This window comes from Macadamia integrifolia, unplaced genomic scaffold, assembly GCF_013358625.1.
Source record: "Macadamia integrifolia cultivar HAES 741 unplaced genomic scaffold, SCU_Mint_v3 scaffold100, whole genome shotgun sequence".
Classification (NCBI taxonomy): Eukaryota; Viridiplantae; Streptophyta; class Magnoliopsida; order Proteales; family Proteaceae; genus Macadamia; species Macadamia integrifolia.
This window is the reverse complement of record NW_024868049.1, coordinates 635,439-649,640: the sequence shown is the minus strand read 5'-3', so window position 1 is coordinate 649,640 and position 14,202 is coordinate 635,439. Positions and strand designations below refer to the sequence as shown.

General features: G+C 40.2%; 1 protein-coding gene across 1 annotated transcript in view; it reads right to left on the bottom strand.

Annotated features, from left to right (window-relative positions):
- Nucleotides 1-11,541, bottom strand: part of LOC122062306 — a 30,881-nt gene extending 19,340 nt beyond the window's left edge. The window contains exons 1-2 of the mRNA XM_042625911.1: nucleotides 11,438-11,541; nucleotides 9,924-11,336 (exon numbers count right to left, since the gene is read on the bottom strand). Of these exons, the coding sequence (XP_042481845.1) occupies nucleotides 9,924-11,315 (1,392 nt within the window). The 5' untranslated portion in view covers nucleotides 11,316-11,336; nucleotides 11,438-11,541. The remainder of the gene's footprint in view (nucleotides 1-9,923; nucleotides 11,337-11,437) is intronic.
- Between the last annotated feature and the right edge of the window lie 2,661 nt (nucleotides 11,542-14,202).

Below are 14,202 nucleotides of genomic sequence, written 5' to 3'. Positions count from 1 at the left end.
CCCGTGGGCCCATCCTTAAGTTCGGAGATGCAGGACCATATTTACGAGACCATTAGTGGCAGCAAGGTGCGTCCGGATTCCGAGATGACATTTCACCCGGAGGCTCGTGTATTTGCTCGCTTGGTTCAGTTTAATTTGCTCCCTAGAGGAGATCATAGGAACCAAGTAGGCTTCATGGCAGCCTACATAGCCTTCTACATCTACAAGGCCTTGGAGGGAGGTGCCAAGAATTTATGCTTGCCCTACGTTATACTTAAGACTATGGAACATCATGCCACACATCCTGAGGACGGAGGTTTCCCATATGATAGGACCCTCACCAGGGTTTTTGAGTTCTTTGGGGGGGATTTGAGCGGTGAGGAGGGAAAGACTCCAGTGGACAAATTTAACATGGAAAACCTATGCAGAATGGGTCTCCAAGCTCTTATGGATGTACCTCAGAGAGCAGGAGCTCAAGGAGGCAGGAACAGGGAAAATGTCCACAGGGAGGATGTCCACATAGAGGAGGAGGAAAATAGTGAGGAGGATGAGGATTATGTTCCTCAATTCGAGGAGGAGGACTTTCTGGACGAGGATATCCTCGAGGAGGAGCCTCTTGATTCGAGAGGTGCTGATCCTAACTTTGCTAGGGCTGCAGACCCACAGCATAGGGCCCCACCACTTGAGAGTGGCGCATTTAACTTTGAGAGTATGATGACTAGTATGAGGGCCTTGAAAGATGGGCAAGATCAGCTTCTGAGAAGACTAGATGAGAGTGCTACTAGAGAGGAAAATATCTTAGAAAGGCAGGCTACATTAGAGAATTCCTTCCTCATATTAAGCGAGGATTTGGACACAACGGCCAACGCTATTTCAGTGGATTTTACCCGACTCCGGTGGGATGTGCAACTATTGAATTCAAAGTTTGATTACTACGACCTTCAGTTCAATGTTAGATCGAGGCCTAGGAGGAATGGAGTAGTAGAGCTAGACGATGACGAGGGTCTCTAAGGACTTAGCTTGCCTATCCTAATCAGCTTTTTACTTGTCTCTATGTTGTTTGTGCGTTTATGGTGGACTATATTTTTTTTTTTTTTGTACTTTTCTTTGTAATTGGACTTGTTAGTATGGTGTTATGATGTTGTTGGTGACTCGTGGTTAGTTTTGTCTGCTTGATCACTTATTATAATTTGGTTGTAACAACATTAGTTAGTGATGAGCACATTTATGTGTGAAATCTAGGGTAGTAAAACATGCATTTTACATATTTAGAATGGAGCTACCTTGGGTTTTACTCTCTTTTTGCAGGTTTTATATTTTCAAGGCCTTAAGGACTATCGGGAGCTATATCTTCAATTTTACACGTAAAGAGGTCCTATTTCTTTCCATGGTTGCGAAGAGGACGAAATTCTGAGCAAGATGGACGTGTTCAATTAAAAGTACACATTCGTTTGGTCACCCGTACAAATGATTATTCTTTTTCGGGTCAGAAAAAGAATAATGGATCAGAACTGAACCGAGATGCAGAACCAGCCCGTTTGCAATTGTCCCAGAGGTACAAGGAATACTCCAAATGCCAACAAGGATCGATGGACCACATCTTTAAGTGATTAAAGATTTGTTTTTGGTAACAACAACTACCTAGCTTAGTTGGTGAGCTATGGTGTACAAAATTCTCTTGCTCACCAAGAGGTCTCAAGTTCGAATCTTATGGTTGTTTTTTTTAGAAGATTTTGTTGAAGATTTCCTGCTTTTCACTCACTTAAAGCACTAAGGGCATGGAGGGGATTTCCACATCAAGTTAGAAGCAAGCAAAATCGTGGAAGCAAGAAGATTTCCTGCTTTTCACTCACTTAAAGCACTAAGGGCATGGAGGGGATTTCCACATCAAGTTAGAAGCAAGCAAAATCGTGGAAGCAAGAAGAGAAGAAAAAGAAAAAAAAAAAGGAAAGCAAAATCGTGGAAGCAAGAAGAGAAGAAAAAAAAGGAAAGAGAAAAAAGGGGAGAACCAAAAATTGTCCAAATCTTCTCTCTCCTCCACATCATCACCAAAGATTGTCCAAATCACACAAAGAAAGAAAAAAAATCGTCCCTAGGAGAGAGAAAAAAAAGAAGAAAAATAAATTAGAAAAAAAAAAAGGAAAGAAAATAAGCAAAAAATTTTAGGAAATTTCTCAAAATTTATTTCTCTCTTCTCTCTCCTCCATCTTAGCACTTTTGGACTCAAAAGATCTCACAATCAATTGTGGGTTTCTCTCTTTTAGGAAAGAGAAAATTGTTACCCTACCTCTCCATCCCCTATAAATACAACTCATGTAAGAGGAGGAGACACAATTCATTCTTCTTCTAGTTTTTTTTAGTTGCTCTCTCTTTCTCTTGCTCTCTCTTTAGTTCTAGTTCTTCTCTATTTTTGCTTTAATCACTTTTGTAATAGTTTTTTTTTTATGTCAATTAATGCAAGCACTCTTTTATTCTTATTCAACCTTTTTTATGTTTATGATTTATGCAATTGAGTTGTAATTTTTTAAGTTATAGTTCTAGGCTTAGATCTAGGTGACAAGATCACGAGCCGTGGAGCAATTTTTTTTTTCAAGTTCAAGCATTGATTCAAGTAAATAGGTTCCTTCAGTAGTCTTCTCTCTCCCCTCTCATTCCCTCTTCTGACTACCATTTCTTTCTTAATTTAGGATTTTTATTCAGTCATTACATTATTGCTATCCCTTTCCCCCAAGGTTCATGGCTAGTGTATGTGTTGGCTTTGCCCCTCCTAGCCATAGAACCATCAATTTATTATTTTTATTTTAATTGTCTCCCTTTCCCTAAAGCCAAGTAGAGTAACCCTTGTAAGAGTGACTCTCTGGTCAAGTAGGGAAGCTCATATTATGATGCATCCCTCGGGCTAAGTAGAGAAACCTACTTGTGAGTCTCTCTCTAGCTTTATCCCCTTCTTTTACTTTATTTTTATTTCAGCATTTTTTTTCCTTTATTTATTTATTTAATTTTTAATTGCGTGGGTTGTTTATTTTTAGTTATTTATTTATTTAATTTTAATTGCGTGGCTTGCGTCTTTAAATTCTTAGATGACGAATGGTTAGGACGTTATTTTTAGGACGGTAATTAGAATTAGATCACAACCATTAATCAGTTCACTTTCGCATTATTAAAAGAAATAAAAAATAAAGTGGCTGCTCTCCCTGTGTTCGACCCGTAGCTACACTGATCCGTACGCTTGCGGTTACATTTTAAATCTCAAACAGTTAGCCTTTATCAATTATTCTTATTCTTATATATATGTTGTCTATCAGGTGCTTAAGTTCGAAAAATTTAGAAAATCTTGTTTTAGCATTGTTATGCTGTCAAAATTTTGTTAAATCCGTACTCTATGGGTTACGAAATCAAATAACTAATCTTTTATTTATTCCAAGTAAACTTTCTCTCATGCATGCCAGTATCATCTGATATAGTACCCCACCACAGCATACCCACATCTAAGATAAGTGTTCAAAAGTTCAGCGGAAGACTTAAATTACCTGTAAATATCCCCAATATACTTGATACCCAAATTGTAGTATATAGCTAAGTACATATGGGCCTGTAGGCATGATATTTACACAAAAAGAATAACAATTTACGTATCAAGTACACAAAAACAGGGATCATCAAAAGAATCAAAAAGTAAAATTCTGTACGGTGTCATTACTGCGGTCCCGTAGCACCGCCCTTGCACATGCAATCAGCACCGTGCTCATACTCCTCGGGGACCCACCAATCCTCAACGAGAAACTCGACAGTGGGGCCCGACTCCTGATCTTCAGGCGGGTGACCTATAAAATCATCTAAAAGAGGTGCGCACGTGGGATGAGCTCACTAGCTCAGTAAGTGAAAAGAAAGACCACACAACAATCACATCCATATGCACTATATGCTATGCAATTCATTTTAAATCTTATCCACCTAAACAACATTTTTAAGTCTTTGGTTATGTGCTACTTACAACCACAGTGTGAGTATGCCCCGGGTACGAGCCGCAAACTCCATCCAGCGATACGTCCAGAGGGTTGTCGGAGAAGGCCCACTGTGAGTACTCGAAAAAGTAAAGCATGTCGACTTCCGACTCTCAACATAAAAGTAAATGACAGAAAAGTAAAGGTACTGACCCCAACAATTTAAAAGCAGTACGAATGGCCCTCTTGAATATACCACTGAGGTTGTCGACTGTTCTAATGACCAGCCGAACGTATGTCTAACCGCCATAGTGACCCAACAACCGCGACCACTGCTTCCCCCCAAGTGATAACCCAACACCTCAACCCCTATTGGAAAGGGTCGTAGTACAGAAAAATGATAATCCTAAACCGCATGCTCCTATTGACAAAGTACGATTGTATAGTGCCACCGCGGCCCATATCACGGGCCACTAATGCACTCGTTTTCAAGCCGACTGCAACGTCTAGTCTAATAATGCATCATGCACAGTAATCCAATCACTCATCACATAAGCACATCAATCATTTAACATTGAGAATGTAAGGCACAACACACATGTCATAAATCATTAATTTAGAATGCACAAGCAAATGCACACGAATGGTATACGAGGATGACTAATCTACACATAATTTGCATGATGACATGGCTAGTCTAGATACAATTTAATGGTACAAAACAAGCATTAAAATAAGGTCAAATGTCCTCTCCCCACTTACCTATTGGGTACAAAAGGTCACGTTCGGTACGGGTGAGATCCGGCATGAGAAACATAAATTCTAGTGGAACTTATCATAAGCGAATGGGGTTAGAATTTCACCACCTTAGGGTCAAAACTAACGATTTTTTATGTTTAAATCATATTTAAAATCATAAAAGAGGGTTGTCCGTCCATTTTGGGCCCATTTGGGCTTAAAAATCTGACCGGGGGCCCAACAGGTGGGCCAGACAGCCCACCTAACATCGCTTACCGGTCTTCACAGGTGGGCCAAATAGCCCACCGGTTGAACCGATGGGCCCCCTCAGGCTGGGGGCTTCGCCCGTCGGTCCCTGCCCACAGGTGGGGACCGAGGGGCTGCCCTCCCTCAGGTGGGCGCCCTCAGGCGGGCGGCTTCGCCCGTCGATGGGAACAGAGGGGCTGCCCCCTCAGGCGGGCGCCCTTAGGTGGGCAGCTTCGCCCGTCGGTCTTCGCCCACCTGTGGGGGCTGAAATTTACTTTCTTCCTTGAAATGTTCCTTAACCTTAGGGAAACCAAATGGGGCTGTTCCAATCACATTTTCCACACATCTAAGGTCTTATAAGATGACTCTAATATAGATCTAAGTTAGATTTAAGGATTGAAAAGCCATCTTATCTTCTTTGCTCAAGAACTCTTCCAAAACCTCAAAATCACCTCTTAACTCAAGAAATCACCAATGCTTCTCAAATCTTGTAAACACTTCTTTAAACCTTCAAAATCAATATATAGACCATCTATTAAACCTTAGATTCATCATCTCAAGTGGGATTTCCAAGATCTCAAGGAACTCTACCCAAATCAAGGGTTTCACTTGGGGTTTGGTGAAAATTTAAGAAGTATAGCTATCGCTCACCTCAAATTGTAGATCTCGTGTTGGGGATCACTTTTTCGGTGTCGGAATGAGAAGATCAAACCTCGGCATCGCTTAAAATCATTTCTTCCTCCTCTTTCTTTCCCTTTCTTCTTCTTCGTTCTCTTTTCTTCCTTTCTTTTCTCTCTCCTCTTTATTCTTCTCACCAACTCTTTAATGCATTAAATGAGAAAAGGGGAAACACAATAAGTACTATTTATACTTAGAGAATATCTAGTAACCACATGGGTGGGTCACTCAGGTGGGCGGGTTCGCCCACCTGTTGGTAAAAACTTAGCTAAACAATTGAGATTTCGATGGAATTCGACTCTCGGCATGTATCTCACTCTCGGTACGAGATATATAATACATATACACTTTAGGATACGGCTACGTACCAGCATTACCCATACATGACCTTATGATACGTGTATGTACACGGCTTGGGTACAACCGTCTCCTCTGGCACTGACTCGGACTTGTTTGGCCAACCTGTGTTCAAAGTCACCCTTACCATCATTGTCCATAAAGAACCCGCCTTAATCCTCTCTGGTTCGGGTCTTGTTTGGTTAAACCGGGTCAACCGTATAATTAAACCAGGTTTTAAAAGTAGGGTATCACACCTCAACCTCCTTAATTATAGTACACATCATCTGTGCGAGATTCCCGAAGCACACTCGAGCAAAGCACATGAGCAAAGTACCAAACCTCGGATCCCACTACTCGGTTGGGGGCTTAGGCCAAGGCCGAGCTGACCTGACCAAAGGTCCACACCTCAGTTGGAAGCTGATGCCAAGGCCAAGCAGACTTGATCGAAGGTCAACACCTGGTTAGTGGCTCATGCCAAGGCCGAGTAGACTTGTCCAAAGGTCAACACCTCGATTGGGGGCTCTGACCAAGGCCGAGCAGACCTAATCGAAGGTCCAAACCTCGGTTGGGGGCTCAAGCCAAGGCCGATCGGACCTAACAAAAGGTCCACTACTCGGTTGGGTGCTCAGGCTAAGGCCGAGCAGACCTGATCAAAGGTCCACACCTCAGTTGGGAGCTCATGGCAAGGTCGAGTAGACCTGACCAAAGGTCAACACCTCTGTTGGGGGCTCATGCCAAGGCTGAGCAGACCTGACCGAAGGTCCAAACCTCGATTGGGGGCTCAGACCAAGGCCTAGCAGACCTGACCAAAGGTCCACTACTTGGTTGGGTACTCAAGCCAAGGCCGAGCAGACGTGACCGAAGTTCAACTCCTCGGTTGGGGGCTCAGGCCAGGGCCGAGCAGACCTGGCCGAAGGCCCACACCTCAGTTAGGGGCTCAGGCCAAGGCTGAGCAGACCCTAACAAAGGTCTTTGTCTCGAACAGGACGAAGGCCGAAGCCGAAGGAAGAAGGCCGAAGGAGCATATAAAAGAGAAGGAAAAGGAGGGAAGACGTGGTTACTCCCACTAAAAGGGTCTCCTAGTGGGAGTAAGGAGGCTATTGATACGCTCAAATTAGTCACCTAGTGAAGGAAGGACACTTGGCGCCCAACCGAGGTTAACCCACTATGACCATGACTTCAGAGATCAGAAGGAGGGGGAGACTAGAGTCCCCCTCAACTGATAGAGGCAGCGAGGACTCTAATGACGTGAGGAGGAGGAGATACCCGGATAGGGAATATTCCCCATGAAGGTAAGAAGACGTATCCCAATAGGACTTGGAAAAGGGGTAATCCTATAAGAAGGAACCCTAAAGACAGAACGGGTAAGTTAAGACGCTCACACCATTACTCCTGTGAAAACACTATTATGCGGGTCTCTAACTTGGGCATCGGAGGATTAATCCCGGAGCCACCTCCGGGCCTCTACCTTCTGCGCTTGTGCAAGATCAGTGCTCAGCCTCATATAGGTTCTCGGCAGTAACAATTTTTTTTTTAAATGTTTTGGATTGGTTAAATAATCCTTACTGGTATAATAAAGACAAAAGTTCTTAGTTTTTCCCTTTGAACCAGACAAAGCCCAAAGGTTGAGTCGTCTAACCCGAGTGGCTAGGATGTTTTAAGTTTTTTTATTTAAATCGGGCTTTAGTGTTTCATTGGTTCCTCCACCAAGAACTCAGAGGTGAATTTCTGAAATGCAATTCTATACAACATATTAGGTCTTGTAGGATAAATGAAAAATATTAACCACTCACTGCACCCTGAATATACATATTTGAGAAAGCAAAGAGTAAGCCACAACAGAACTTACCGTAACTCTTCCAAATGAAGTATTACAAGTTGAGAGTTCAAGAAGTGTTTTTTTCCCCCTAAGGGGAAAAGAACTGTCCTACACCAACACTCCCATGTGTCTATCTCTTCCCCCCCCCCAACCCCAACCCCAACCCCAACCGCAACTGCAACCCCAAAAAAAAAATTAAATAAATAAAAAGAGAGTGGGGGAGGGCTAGCATAGGCCTGCTTCCAAACAGAGAATCACCTTTTTTTTTTTTTTAATCAACTCTTACACTATAGGGGTGAAACAAGGCCTGGTTTCTTAAAACCCAAACCCAGCCCTAGGTCCTCAAAATTCAACCCAGGCCCAACCCAACCTTGTCGGGTTCATATTCAAGCTCAACCTTGTCGGGATCATACCAACACAACTTCACCCTAATTTACCCTATCAAGGCCAGTTGGGTTGACCCTATTTTCTGTAATGGTTGGATTAACTTTGATTGACTTATTTTTTCCATTCATATCTTATACATTAAAAAATTATAGAAAATGAAATACCAATAGGAGCCCTAAATTCTGATATAAAAATTCAAAGTTAAATTTTGGGACAGGACAGGTTGGGTTGGGTTGGGCCGAACTGAGGCCTCGACCCAAGCCCGACCCAACCCTGACCTAGGGTTTTTCAATCCTAACCCACCCTCAGGGTCAAAAAACTTGGCCCAAACCCTATTCGGGCTTAGGGCGGGTTCGGGTTGCAGGGCCAAAGTTTCAACCCTAATTCAGTTCATGTTGATTCTAGTTACACCTAGGGGTGAAACAGGACGAGTTTCTTAAACCCTAGCCCAAATCTACCAGCATCATGCCAATCCAACCCGGCCCTAAATTATCCTAATTGGGCCAGGTTGGCCTTAATTGGCCCTAATTTTTGTCAAGGTTAAGCAATCATTGACCCAACATTGACCCCATTTTTTCCCATGTGTGTCCTATGCACTAAAATAAAATAAAATAAAAAGAAGCACCAATAGATCAAATGATTAATACACAATTAGAAGTGAAACACAATATTAGATGTTCACCTTTTTTTTCCCTGACCATAAGAATCAATGGACAAAATTTCATTATTCTGAATAAAAAAAATAAGATAATAGCCATAAGTTATATTATATAAATCATGGTTAAAATCAAGGCCTAAGCCTCAACCCAAGCCCGACCCAACCCTAACCTACCCTCAGAGTCAGAAATCTTAGCCCAGCCCTATATGGGCTCAGAGCAGGTTGGCCAAACTTACAACCCTAGTTACACCTCTACCTGTGGTCCAAGATAACTGATTCTTGCCTAAAACGAAACTGAATTTCAAAATTATGTTTATTCTAGCTATACAGGAATAAAGAATTTTAAGTTCAGCTAATGGCATCCAACTTGCGGAGGAATTTTAATTCTTTAGACAAGGTACATAAAATTCATCTTCAGAAATTCGGACAACACAGTAAGACTTGAAACTTCGGACCTAGTGGCTATAAACATTGAATTCAAAGAAGGGATAGATTAACATATTTAAAAGAATCTGATGACAACAATAATAGAGACAACCGGATATAAACATTGAATTCTAAGAAGAAAAAGATAACAGTCTTGAAAGAATCTGGTGAAAGCAAAAATAGAGACAACAACAACACAAATACCACAATGGAAAAAAGATTGCCACGACACTAGTGTGCAGTTTCCCTCACATGAATTTTTCATATCATTCTCACCAAAATGGTGGACTGCAAAATGGATGATACCTTTTCAGGACACCCATTTGTGTGGCATGCAGATTCCTTCCCAAATGGTAGCATGGGGAACCCTCTCCCGTTGAAGGATATGAATAAATTAGCATGCAATATACGATATAAAGTAGCAGAGTATCAAAGGGCGTACCCAATGCACAGGCTCCTGCTACGACGGGGTCTGTAGAGGGTCATAATGTGCACAGCCTTACTTAACTAGTTTCATGGAGAATCTATTTTTTGACTTAAACCCACAACCACAAGTTCGCACTGGAGCAACCTTACCATTGCGCCAAGATCCACCCTCTATAAAGTAGTAGAGTATCACAGTAATATAAATGTAACAGGTTCTCGCATTGTTTTCTTTATTGAATCCTTTATTAGTGGGAAGTTTCATAGAGATGAATATAGTCCTGACCTCATTGGAAGGAATTATAGTCTCCTTTCGAGAAGCTCCTTTGGCAGCATTGAACTCTGCTGTGTCCGACGATACAGGATTTGCCAATGTCTCGAGTATTTTATCTCCAATATTGGACTTCTCTTGGAAAGCATTTTTTTCATCAACCATATAAAACCCATTTTTATCAGAAATCTCTTTCATATTTTCCACATAGCTCTTTCTCTTTGACTTCCCACCTTCTTCAACATTATTCAAAACTTCCTCTGTGCTCTCTTCCAGCATTGACACCTTCATATCTTTCGTTGGTTTGCCCACTACTGCAATATTAAGTGCATCTTCCTCAACCCTGCTTACTTTGGCCATTTTTTCCATCTCTTGAAGCTCTTTGTTGTTATATACATTTTCCTCAACTCTCTTTTCTGCTCTTCTCCCCTTAAAAAACTCTCCAACTAGTTTGTCCCTTTTGTTTGCGTGTTTCTTATCTCTCTTTTCAGCTGTTTTCCCTCTAGACTCATCCATTACCACTCCTGTTGGTCTCCCCTCATTTCCAATCTTGTCAAGATTTTGGCTATGTTGTGTCTGTTTCACCTCTTCTACAGAAATAGAAATATCCACTATGTCCACATCTCTACCTACTACCACTCCCTTTGTCTCTGTTATCTGTTTCACCTCTTGTTCAATGACTTCCACTTCCCTATCATCTTTCCTCTCTCCCATTCTTGCAACTTTGATCTCTTTTACTAGTTTCTCCTCTGCCTCTGAGGCATTATTCTCATTTATTCCATCTCTATTTTGTTCTATAACCATTGACGTCCTCAAGAGTGTCTCCTTTTCCTCAAGATTATCCATAGTTCCCTCACCTCCCCTTTCTTTCATGGTTTGCTCCTTATCTAGCATTGCTTTCTCCTTTTCTTGAAAATCACCCAGACTTTTATCACCTCCTTTTATGGGTTTTTCCTTGCCCCATCCAAGACCTCCCTGCTGCTGGCCTCCAATCTCTTCTGCAGCAATTTGTGCTTCATCATCCAGTGTGCCCTCCAGATATTCTTCATCTTCCTCATCCTCCCTATATATCCCCCCCTCTACGTAGTCACACTCTTCATCCTCATAGTATGTCATACATCCCAACAATGAAGGAGAAAAATAAGCAGGCATGGGAAATAACTTACTCATGATCTTCTCAGTACAAGCATAGGTAGCAAAAACAAACCCGAAAGGCACTGCAAAGACAACACCCAGTATGGAGAAAACAACAAGGGGAGGAATAACAAAAGGAGCAGATGAGAGTGCCACACCAGTGATTGCAATCTTCTTCCCCAGCCACCATCCCTTCTCGAAGATAAACCTCACTTTGCTTCCTTGGGATGGAGATTTCTCAACCACTCTCCATTCCTCACCCTGTTCCTCCATTCTCTGATCAAGAAAATCAATCTAAAAAAAAAAAAAAAAAAATGATCAGCATACCATGGAAGTTATAATTATTAGTTCAAAACAATCATAATTAACCCATAACTGAAGAAATGAAATGATACCTGCAAGTGTTGTTTCCTTTCTTAACTCATATCTCATTACATCCCTTGGTTTCTTCACTTTAGGCCTACTTGTTCATCCAGTTGAGGCCAGAAGGGTTTGCAGAAGAAGCGGTTAGATGGTGAGAGATGAACAAGTTTAATAAATACTTTGTAGGCCTGCTGCCTGCATCTCTAGATGAGATGCATGAAGAGAGATACGTGGCCGCAAAGGAGAAGGTGTGGTATCTGCAGGCTGTGACATCTGTAATGTTACCTTATGAGTCATGCATTCATTATTGTCTTTTGCAGTCTCTAGGTGGCTTTTGCTTAGGTAGCAGAAGATGTGACGCTGCTAATATACTTCCAATGCCATTGCCTATAAAAATTTCTAACCCCGCTGAGAAGAAAAATGCCTATTTAAAGCAAGGGTGGCAAGGAATTTCATCTTCAATAAAACGGTAAAACCCATGCAAGACCTTTCAAATGACAGTCGATTTCTCTCGCGTGCCAGTAATAGTCATTCTTTCACTCGTTCTCACACACATGTTAGAAGGAAAAGAAAACATCAAGAAATCATTCCGTCAAACGAACACGTATAACTTCTTTTTTTTTTTTGGTAGAAACGAACACGTATTACAATGAAAGAAAAGGTAACAAGTTGATAATTGATACCTTTCACAAACTTTTTTGAGAGAATCTGCTAGAGCTCCGTTTTGTTGTAAGAGGGGTTAAAGGGGAGGGAAATGAAAGTTTTCAATTGGAAGAGAGAAAATTTGTAACCATTAAATCAAATCATGTATATCTTTAACTCTAGTTATCAAAAGAAAAAGAAAATCTCTAACTTTAAATTATTTTATATTTAATTATTAAATTTCATTTTATTTTACATTCAAAATTTCTTATTATAAAATATAAAATAAAAATTATATGTAAAATGTATTATTATGAAATATAATCAAAATTTAAATAGTTTATAAAATCATATAGGTTAATTAATGATTTCAAAGTTTCTTTTTTTAATTTGAAAATTTCACTTCTTTTCTTTTCCCTTTAAATTTCCATTGCTACCAAGCATTGCCTATGAAAAAATGAAAAAATGTTAAGAAAAAATATTGCAATCCCAAAATTTGGGATTCTAACTCAAATTTCATAATTGTCAGATTTACTTTTGTTTTGAGTAAGGGTGGTAATTTTTAGCACAAACTGGTAGACCGATGAAGAAAAATAGAAACAAACCATTATTTGTTTGATTTTGATTTGGGTTTATACATGGCACCAGTAGAAAATTGAATTCGATCTAATGCACATAAAAAGGCCCACGAAAGCAATCAAAGAGTGGCAAAAGATAGCTATTGGCGATTAACCTAGAAGGAAATCAAAGAGACCAATAGATAAATAAATCCCCTTAGAACAAGGAATCGCATTAAGATTCCACTTTTCCTCATTGGTAGACTCATTGTTATACACATGCCCTAAATTTTCTTGTGTGATTGACTACAAGTGAACCACAAGAGAATTCCAGTATCAATGGTTACTGGGTAACAGCTGTCTTCTACTGAAGAGGGAGGAATGATCTCACATGCACATGCTACTCATTTATTAAACACTGGAAGTGTTACAAACCACTAAAGAAGAAGTCAGTGTAAGTCCCCTGCCATTGAAGGAAATTACCCAAACCCTAATAGTGAAATGCACCAAAATATGGCTCACATACTTGCACGTACCCTAGAAACCCTCTGTACAACATGGTGAAGTTGTCCCAACTTAATTGGGCACAACTGACCCACACCGGTAGAAGCATTGTGATAAAATAGGTTATTTGGTCGTGGGGCCTAGGCCTGTGTAGCTGTGCACCTCAAACCACCTCCACTAATTGGTACAACCTACCAATGAATTGATTAATATGTTAGATCACACTAAGGTGGGTCTGCTAGTGCTGATTGGGGAATTAACTCAATGGGAGAAACTATAAAACCCTGAAATCTGACTCAGGGGTATTTTCGTCTTTTGATCATTATAGGGTCAATGTGACTTAAAGTGGAAACACCAGACCATTGAGGGTGCATCAGTATTTGGTAAGCGCTAAAAATCATCCATTAGATGTAACTACATTGTAGCATAACTTTAGCATTTTTGCCTTCAAAATTACTATTTTGCCACTGGACCATAATTTGACTTCTCTTTTAATTTTATAGTTTTAATTTCAACCTTAATATTGAATTATTTAATTAAGAATAATATTTTATATATATATATATATATTAACTTATTATCCACATGGACAATTAACTAACTAGTGGATAAGACTTAACTAATTAACAACCTTAACTAACTAATTGTTGCTAATTAATAATTATAAGTGAAGTCTTTCCTAATAAATTTGGGGACTTTCCTTTTGAAATTTAAATAGTCTTGAGCATAAAGTAAGTAAGATAAAATAGGAAAGTGAGAGAAAGAGTTGGAGATCAATTGTGACTAGAATGAAGGAAGAGAGAGAGAGAGAGAGAGAGAGAGAGAGAGAGAGTTGGAGATGAAGTAGGAAAGGTAGAGACAGACTTAGAGATAAATTAAGAAAGGGAAAGAGAAGCAAAAAACGTGGCTCTATTGCCTCTCACCCTCTATTTAAGGAAAATCAAAAGGAAAAAAAATAGAGATAGAGAGAGAAAAAAAAAAAAGGTATTGTGGAGAAGAAAAAGGAGACAAGAAATCAACGGGTCGAACGATTTTCAAGGTAAGTTTTTAGCATGATTTAATAATTTCTTATGTTCTACTTGGGGGATAGATCT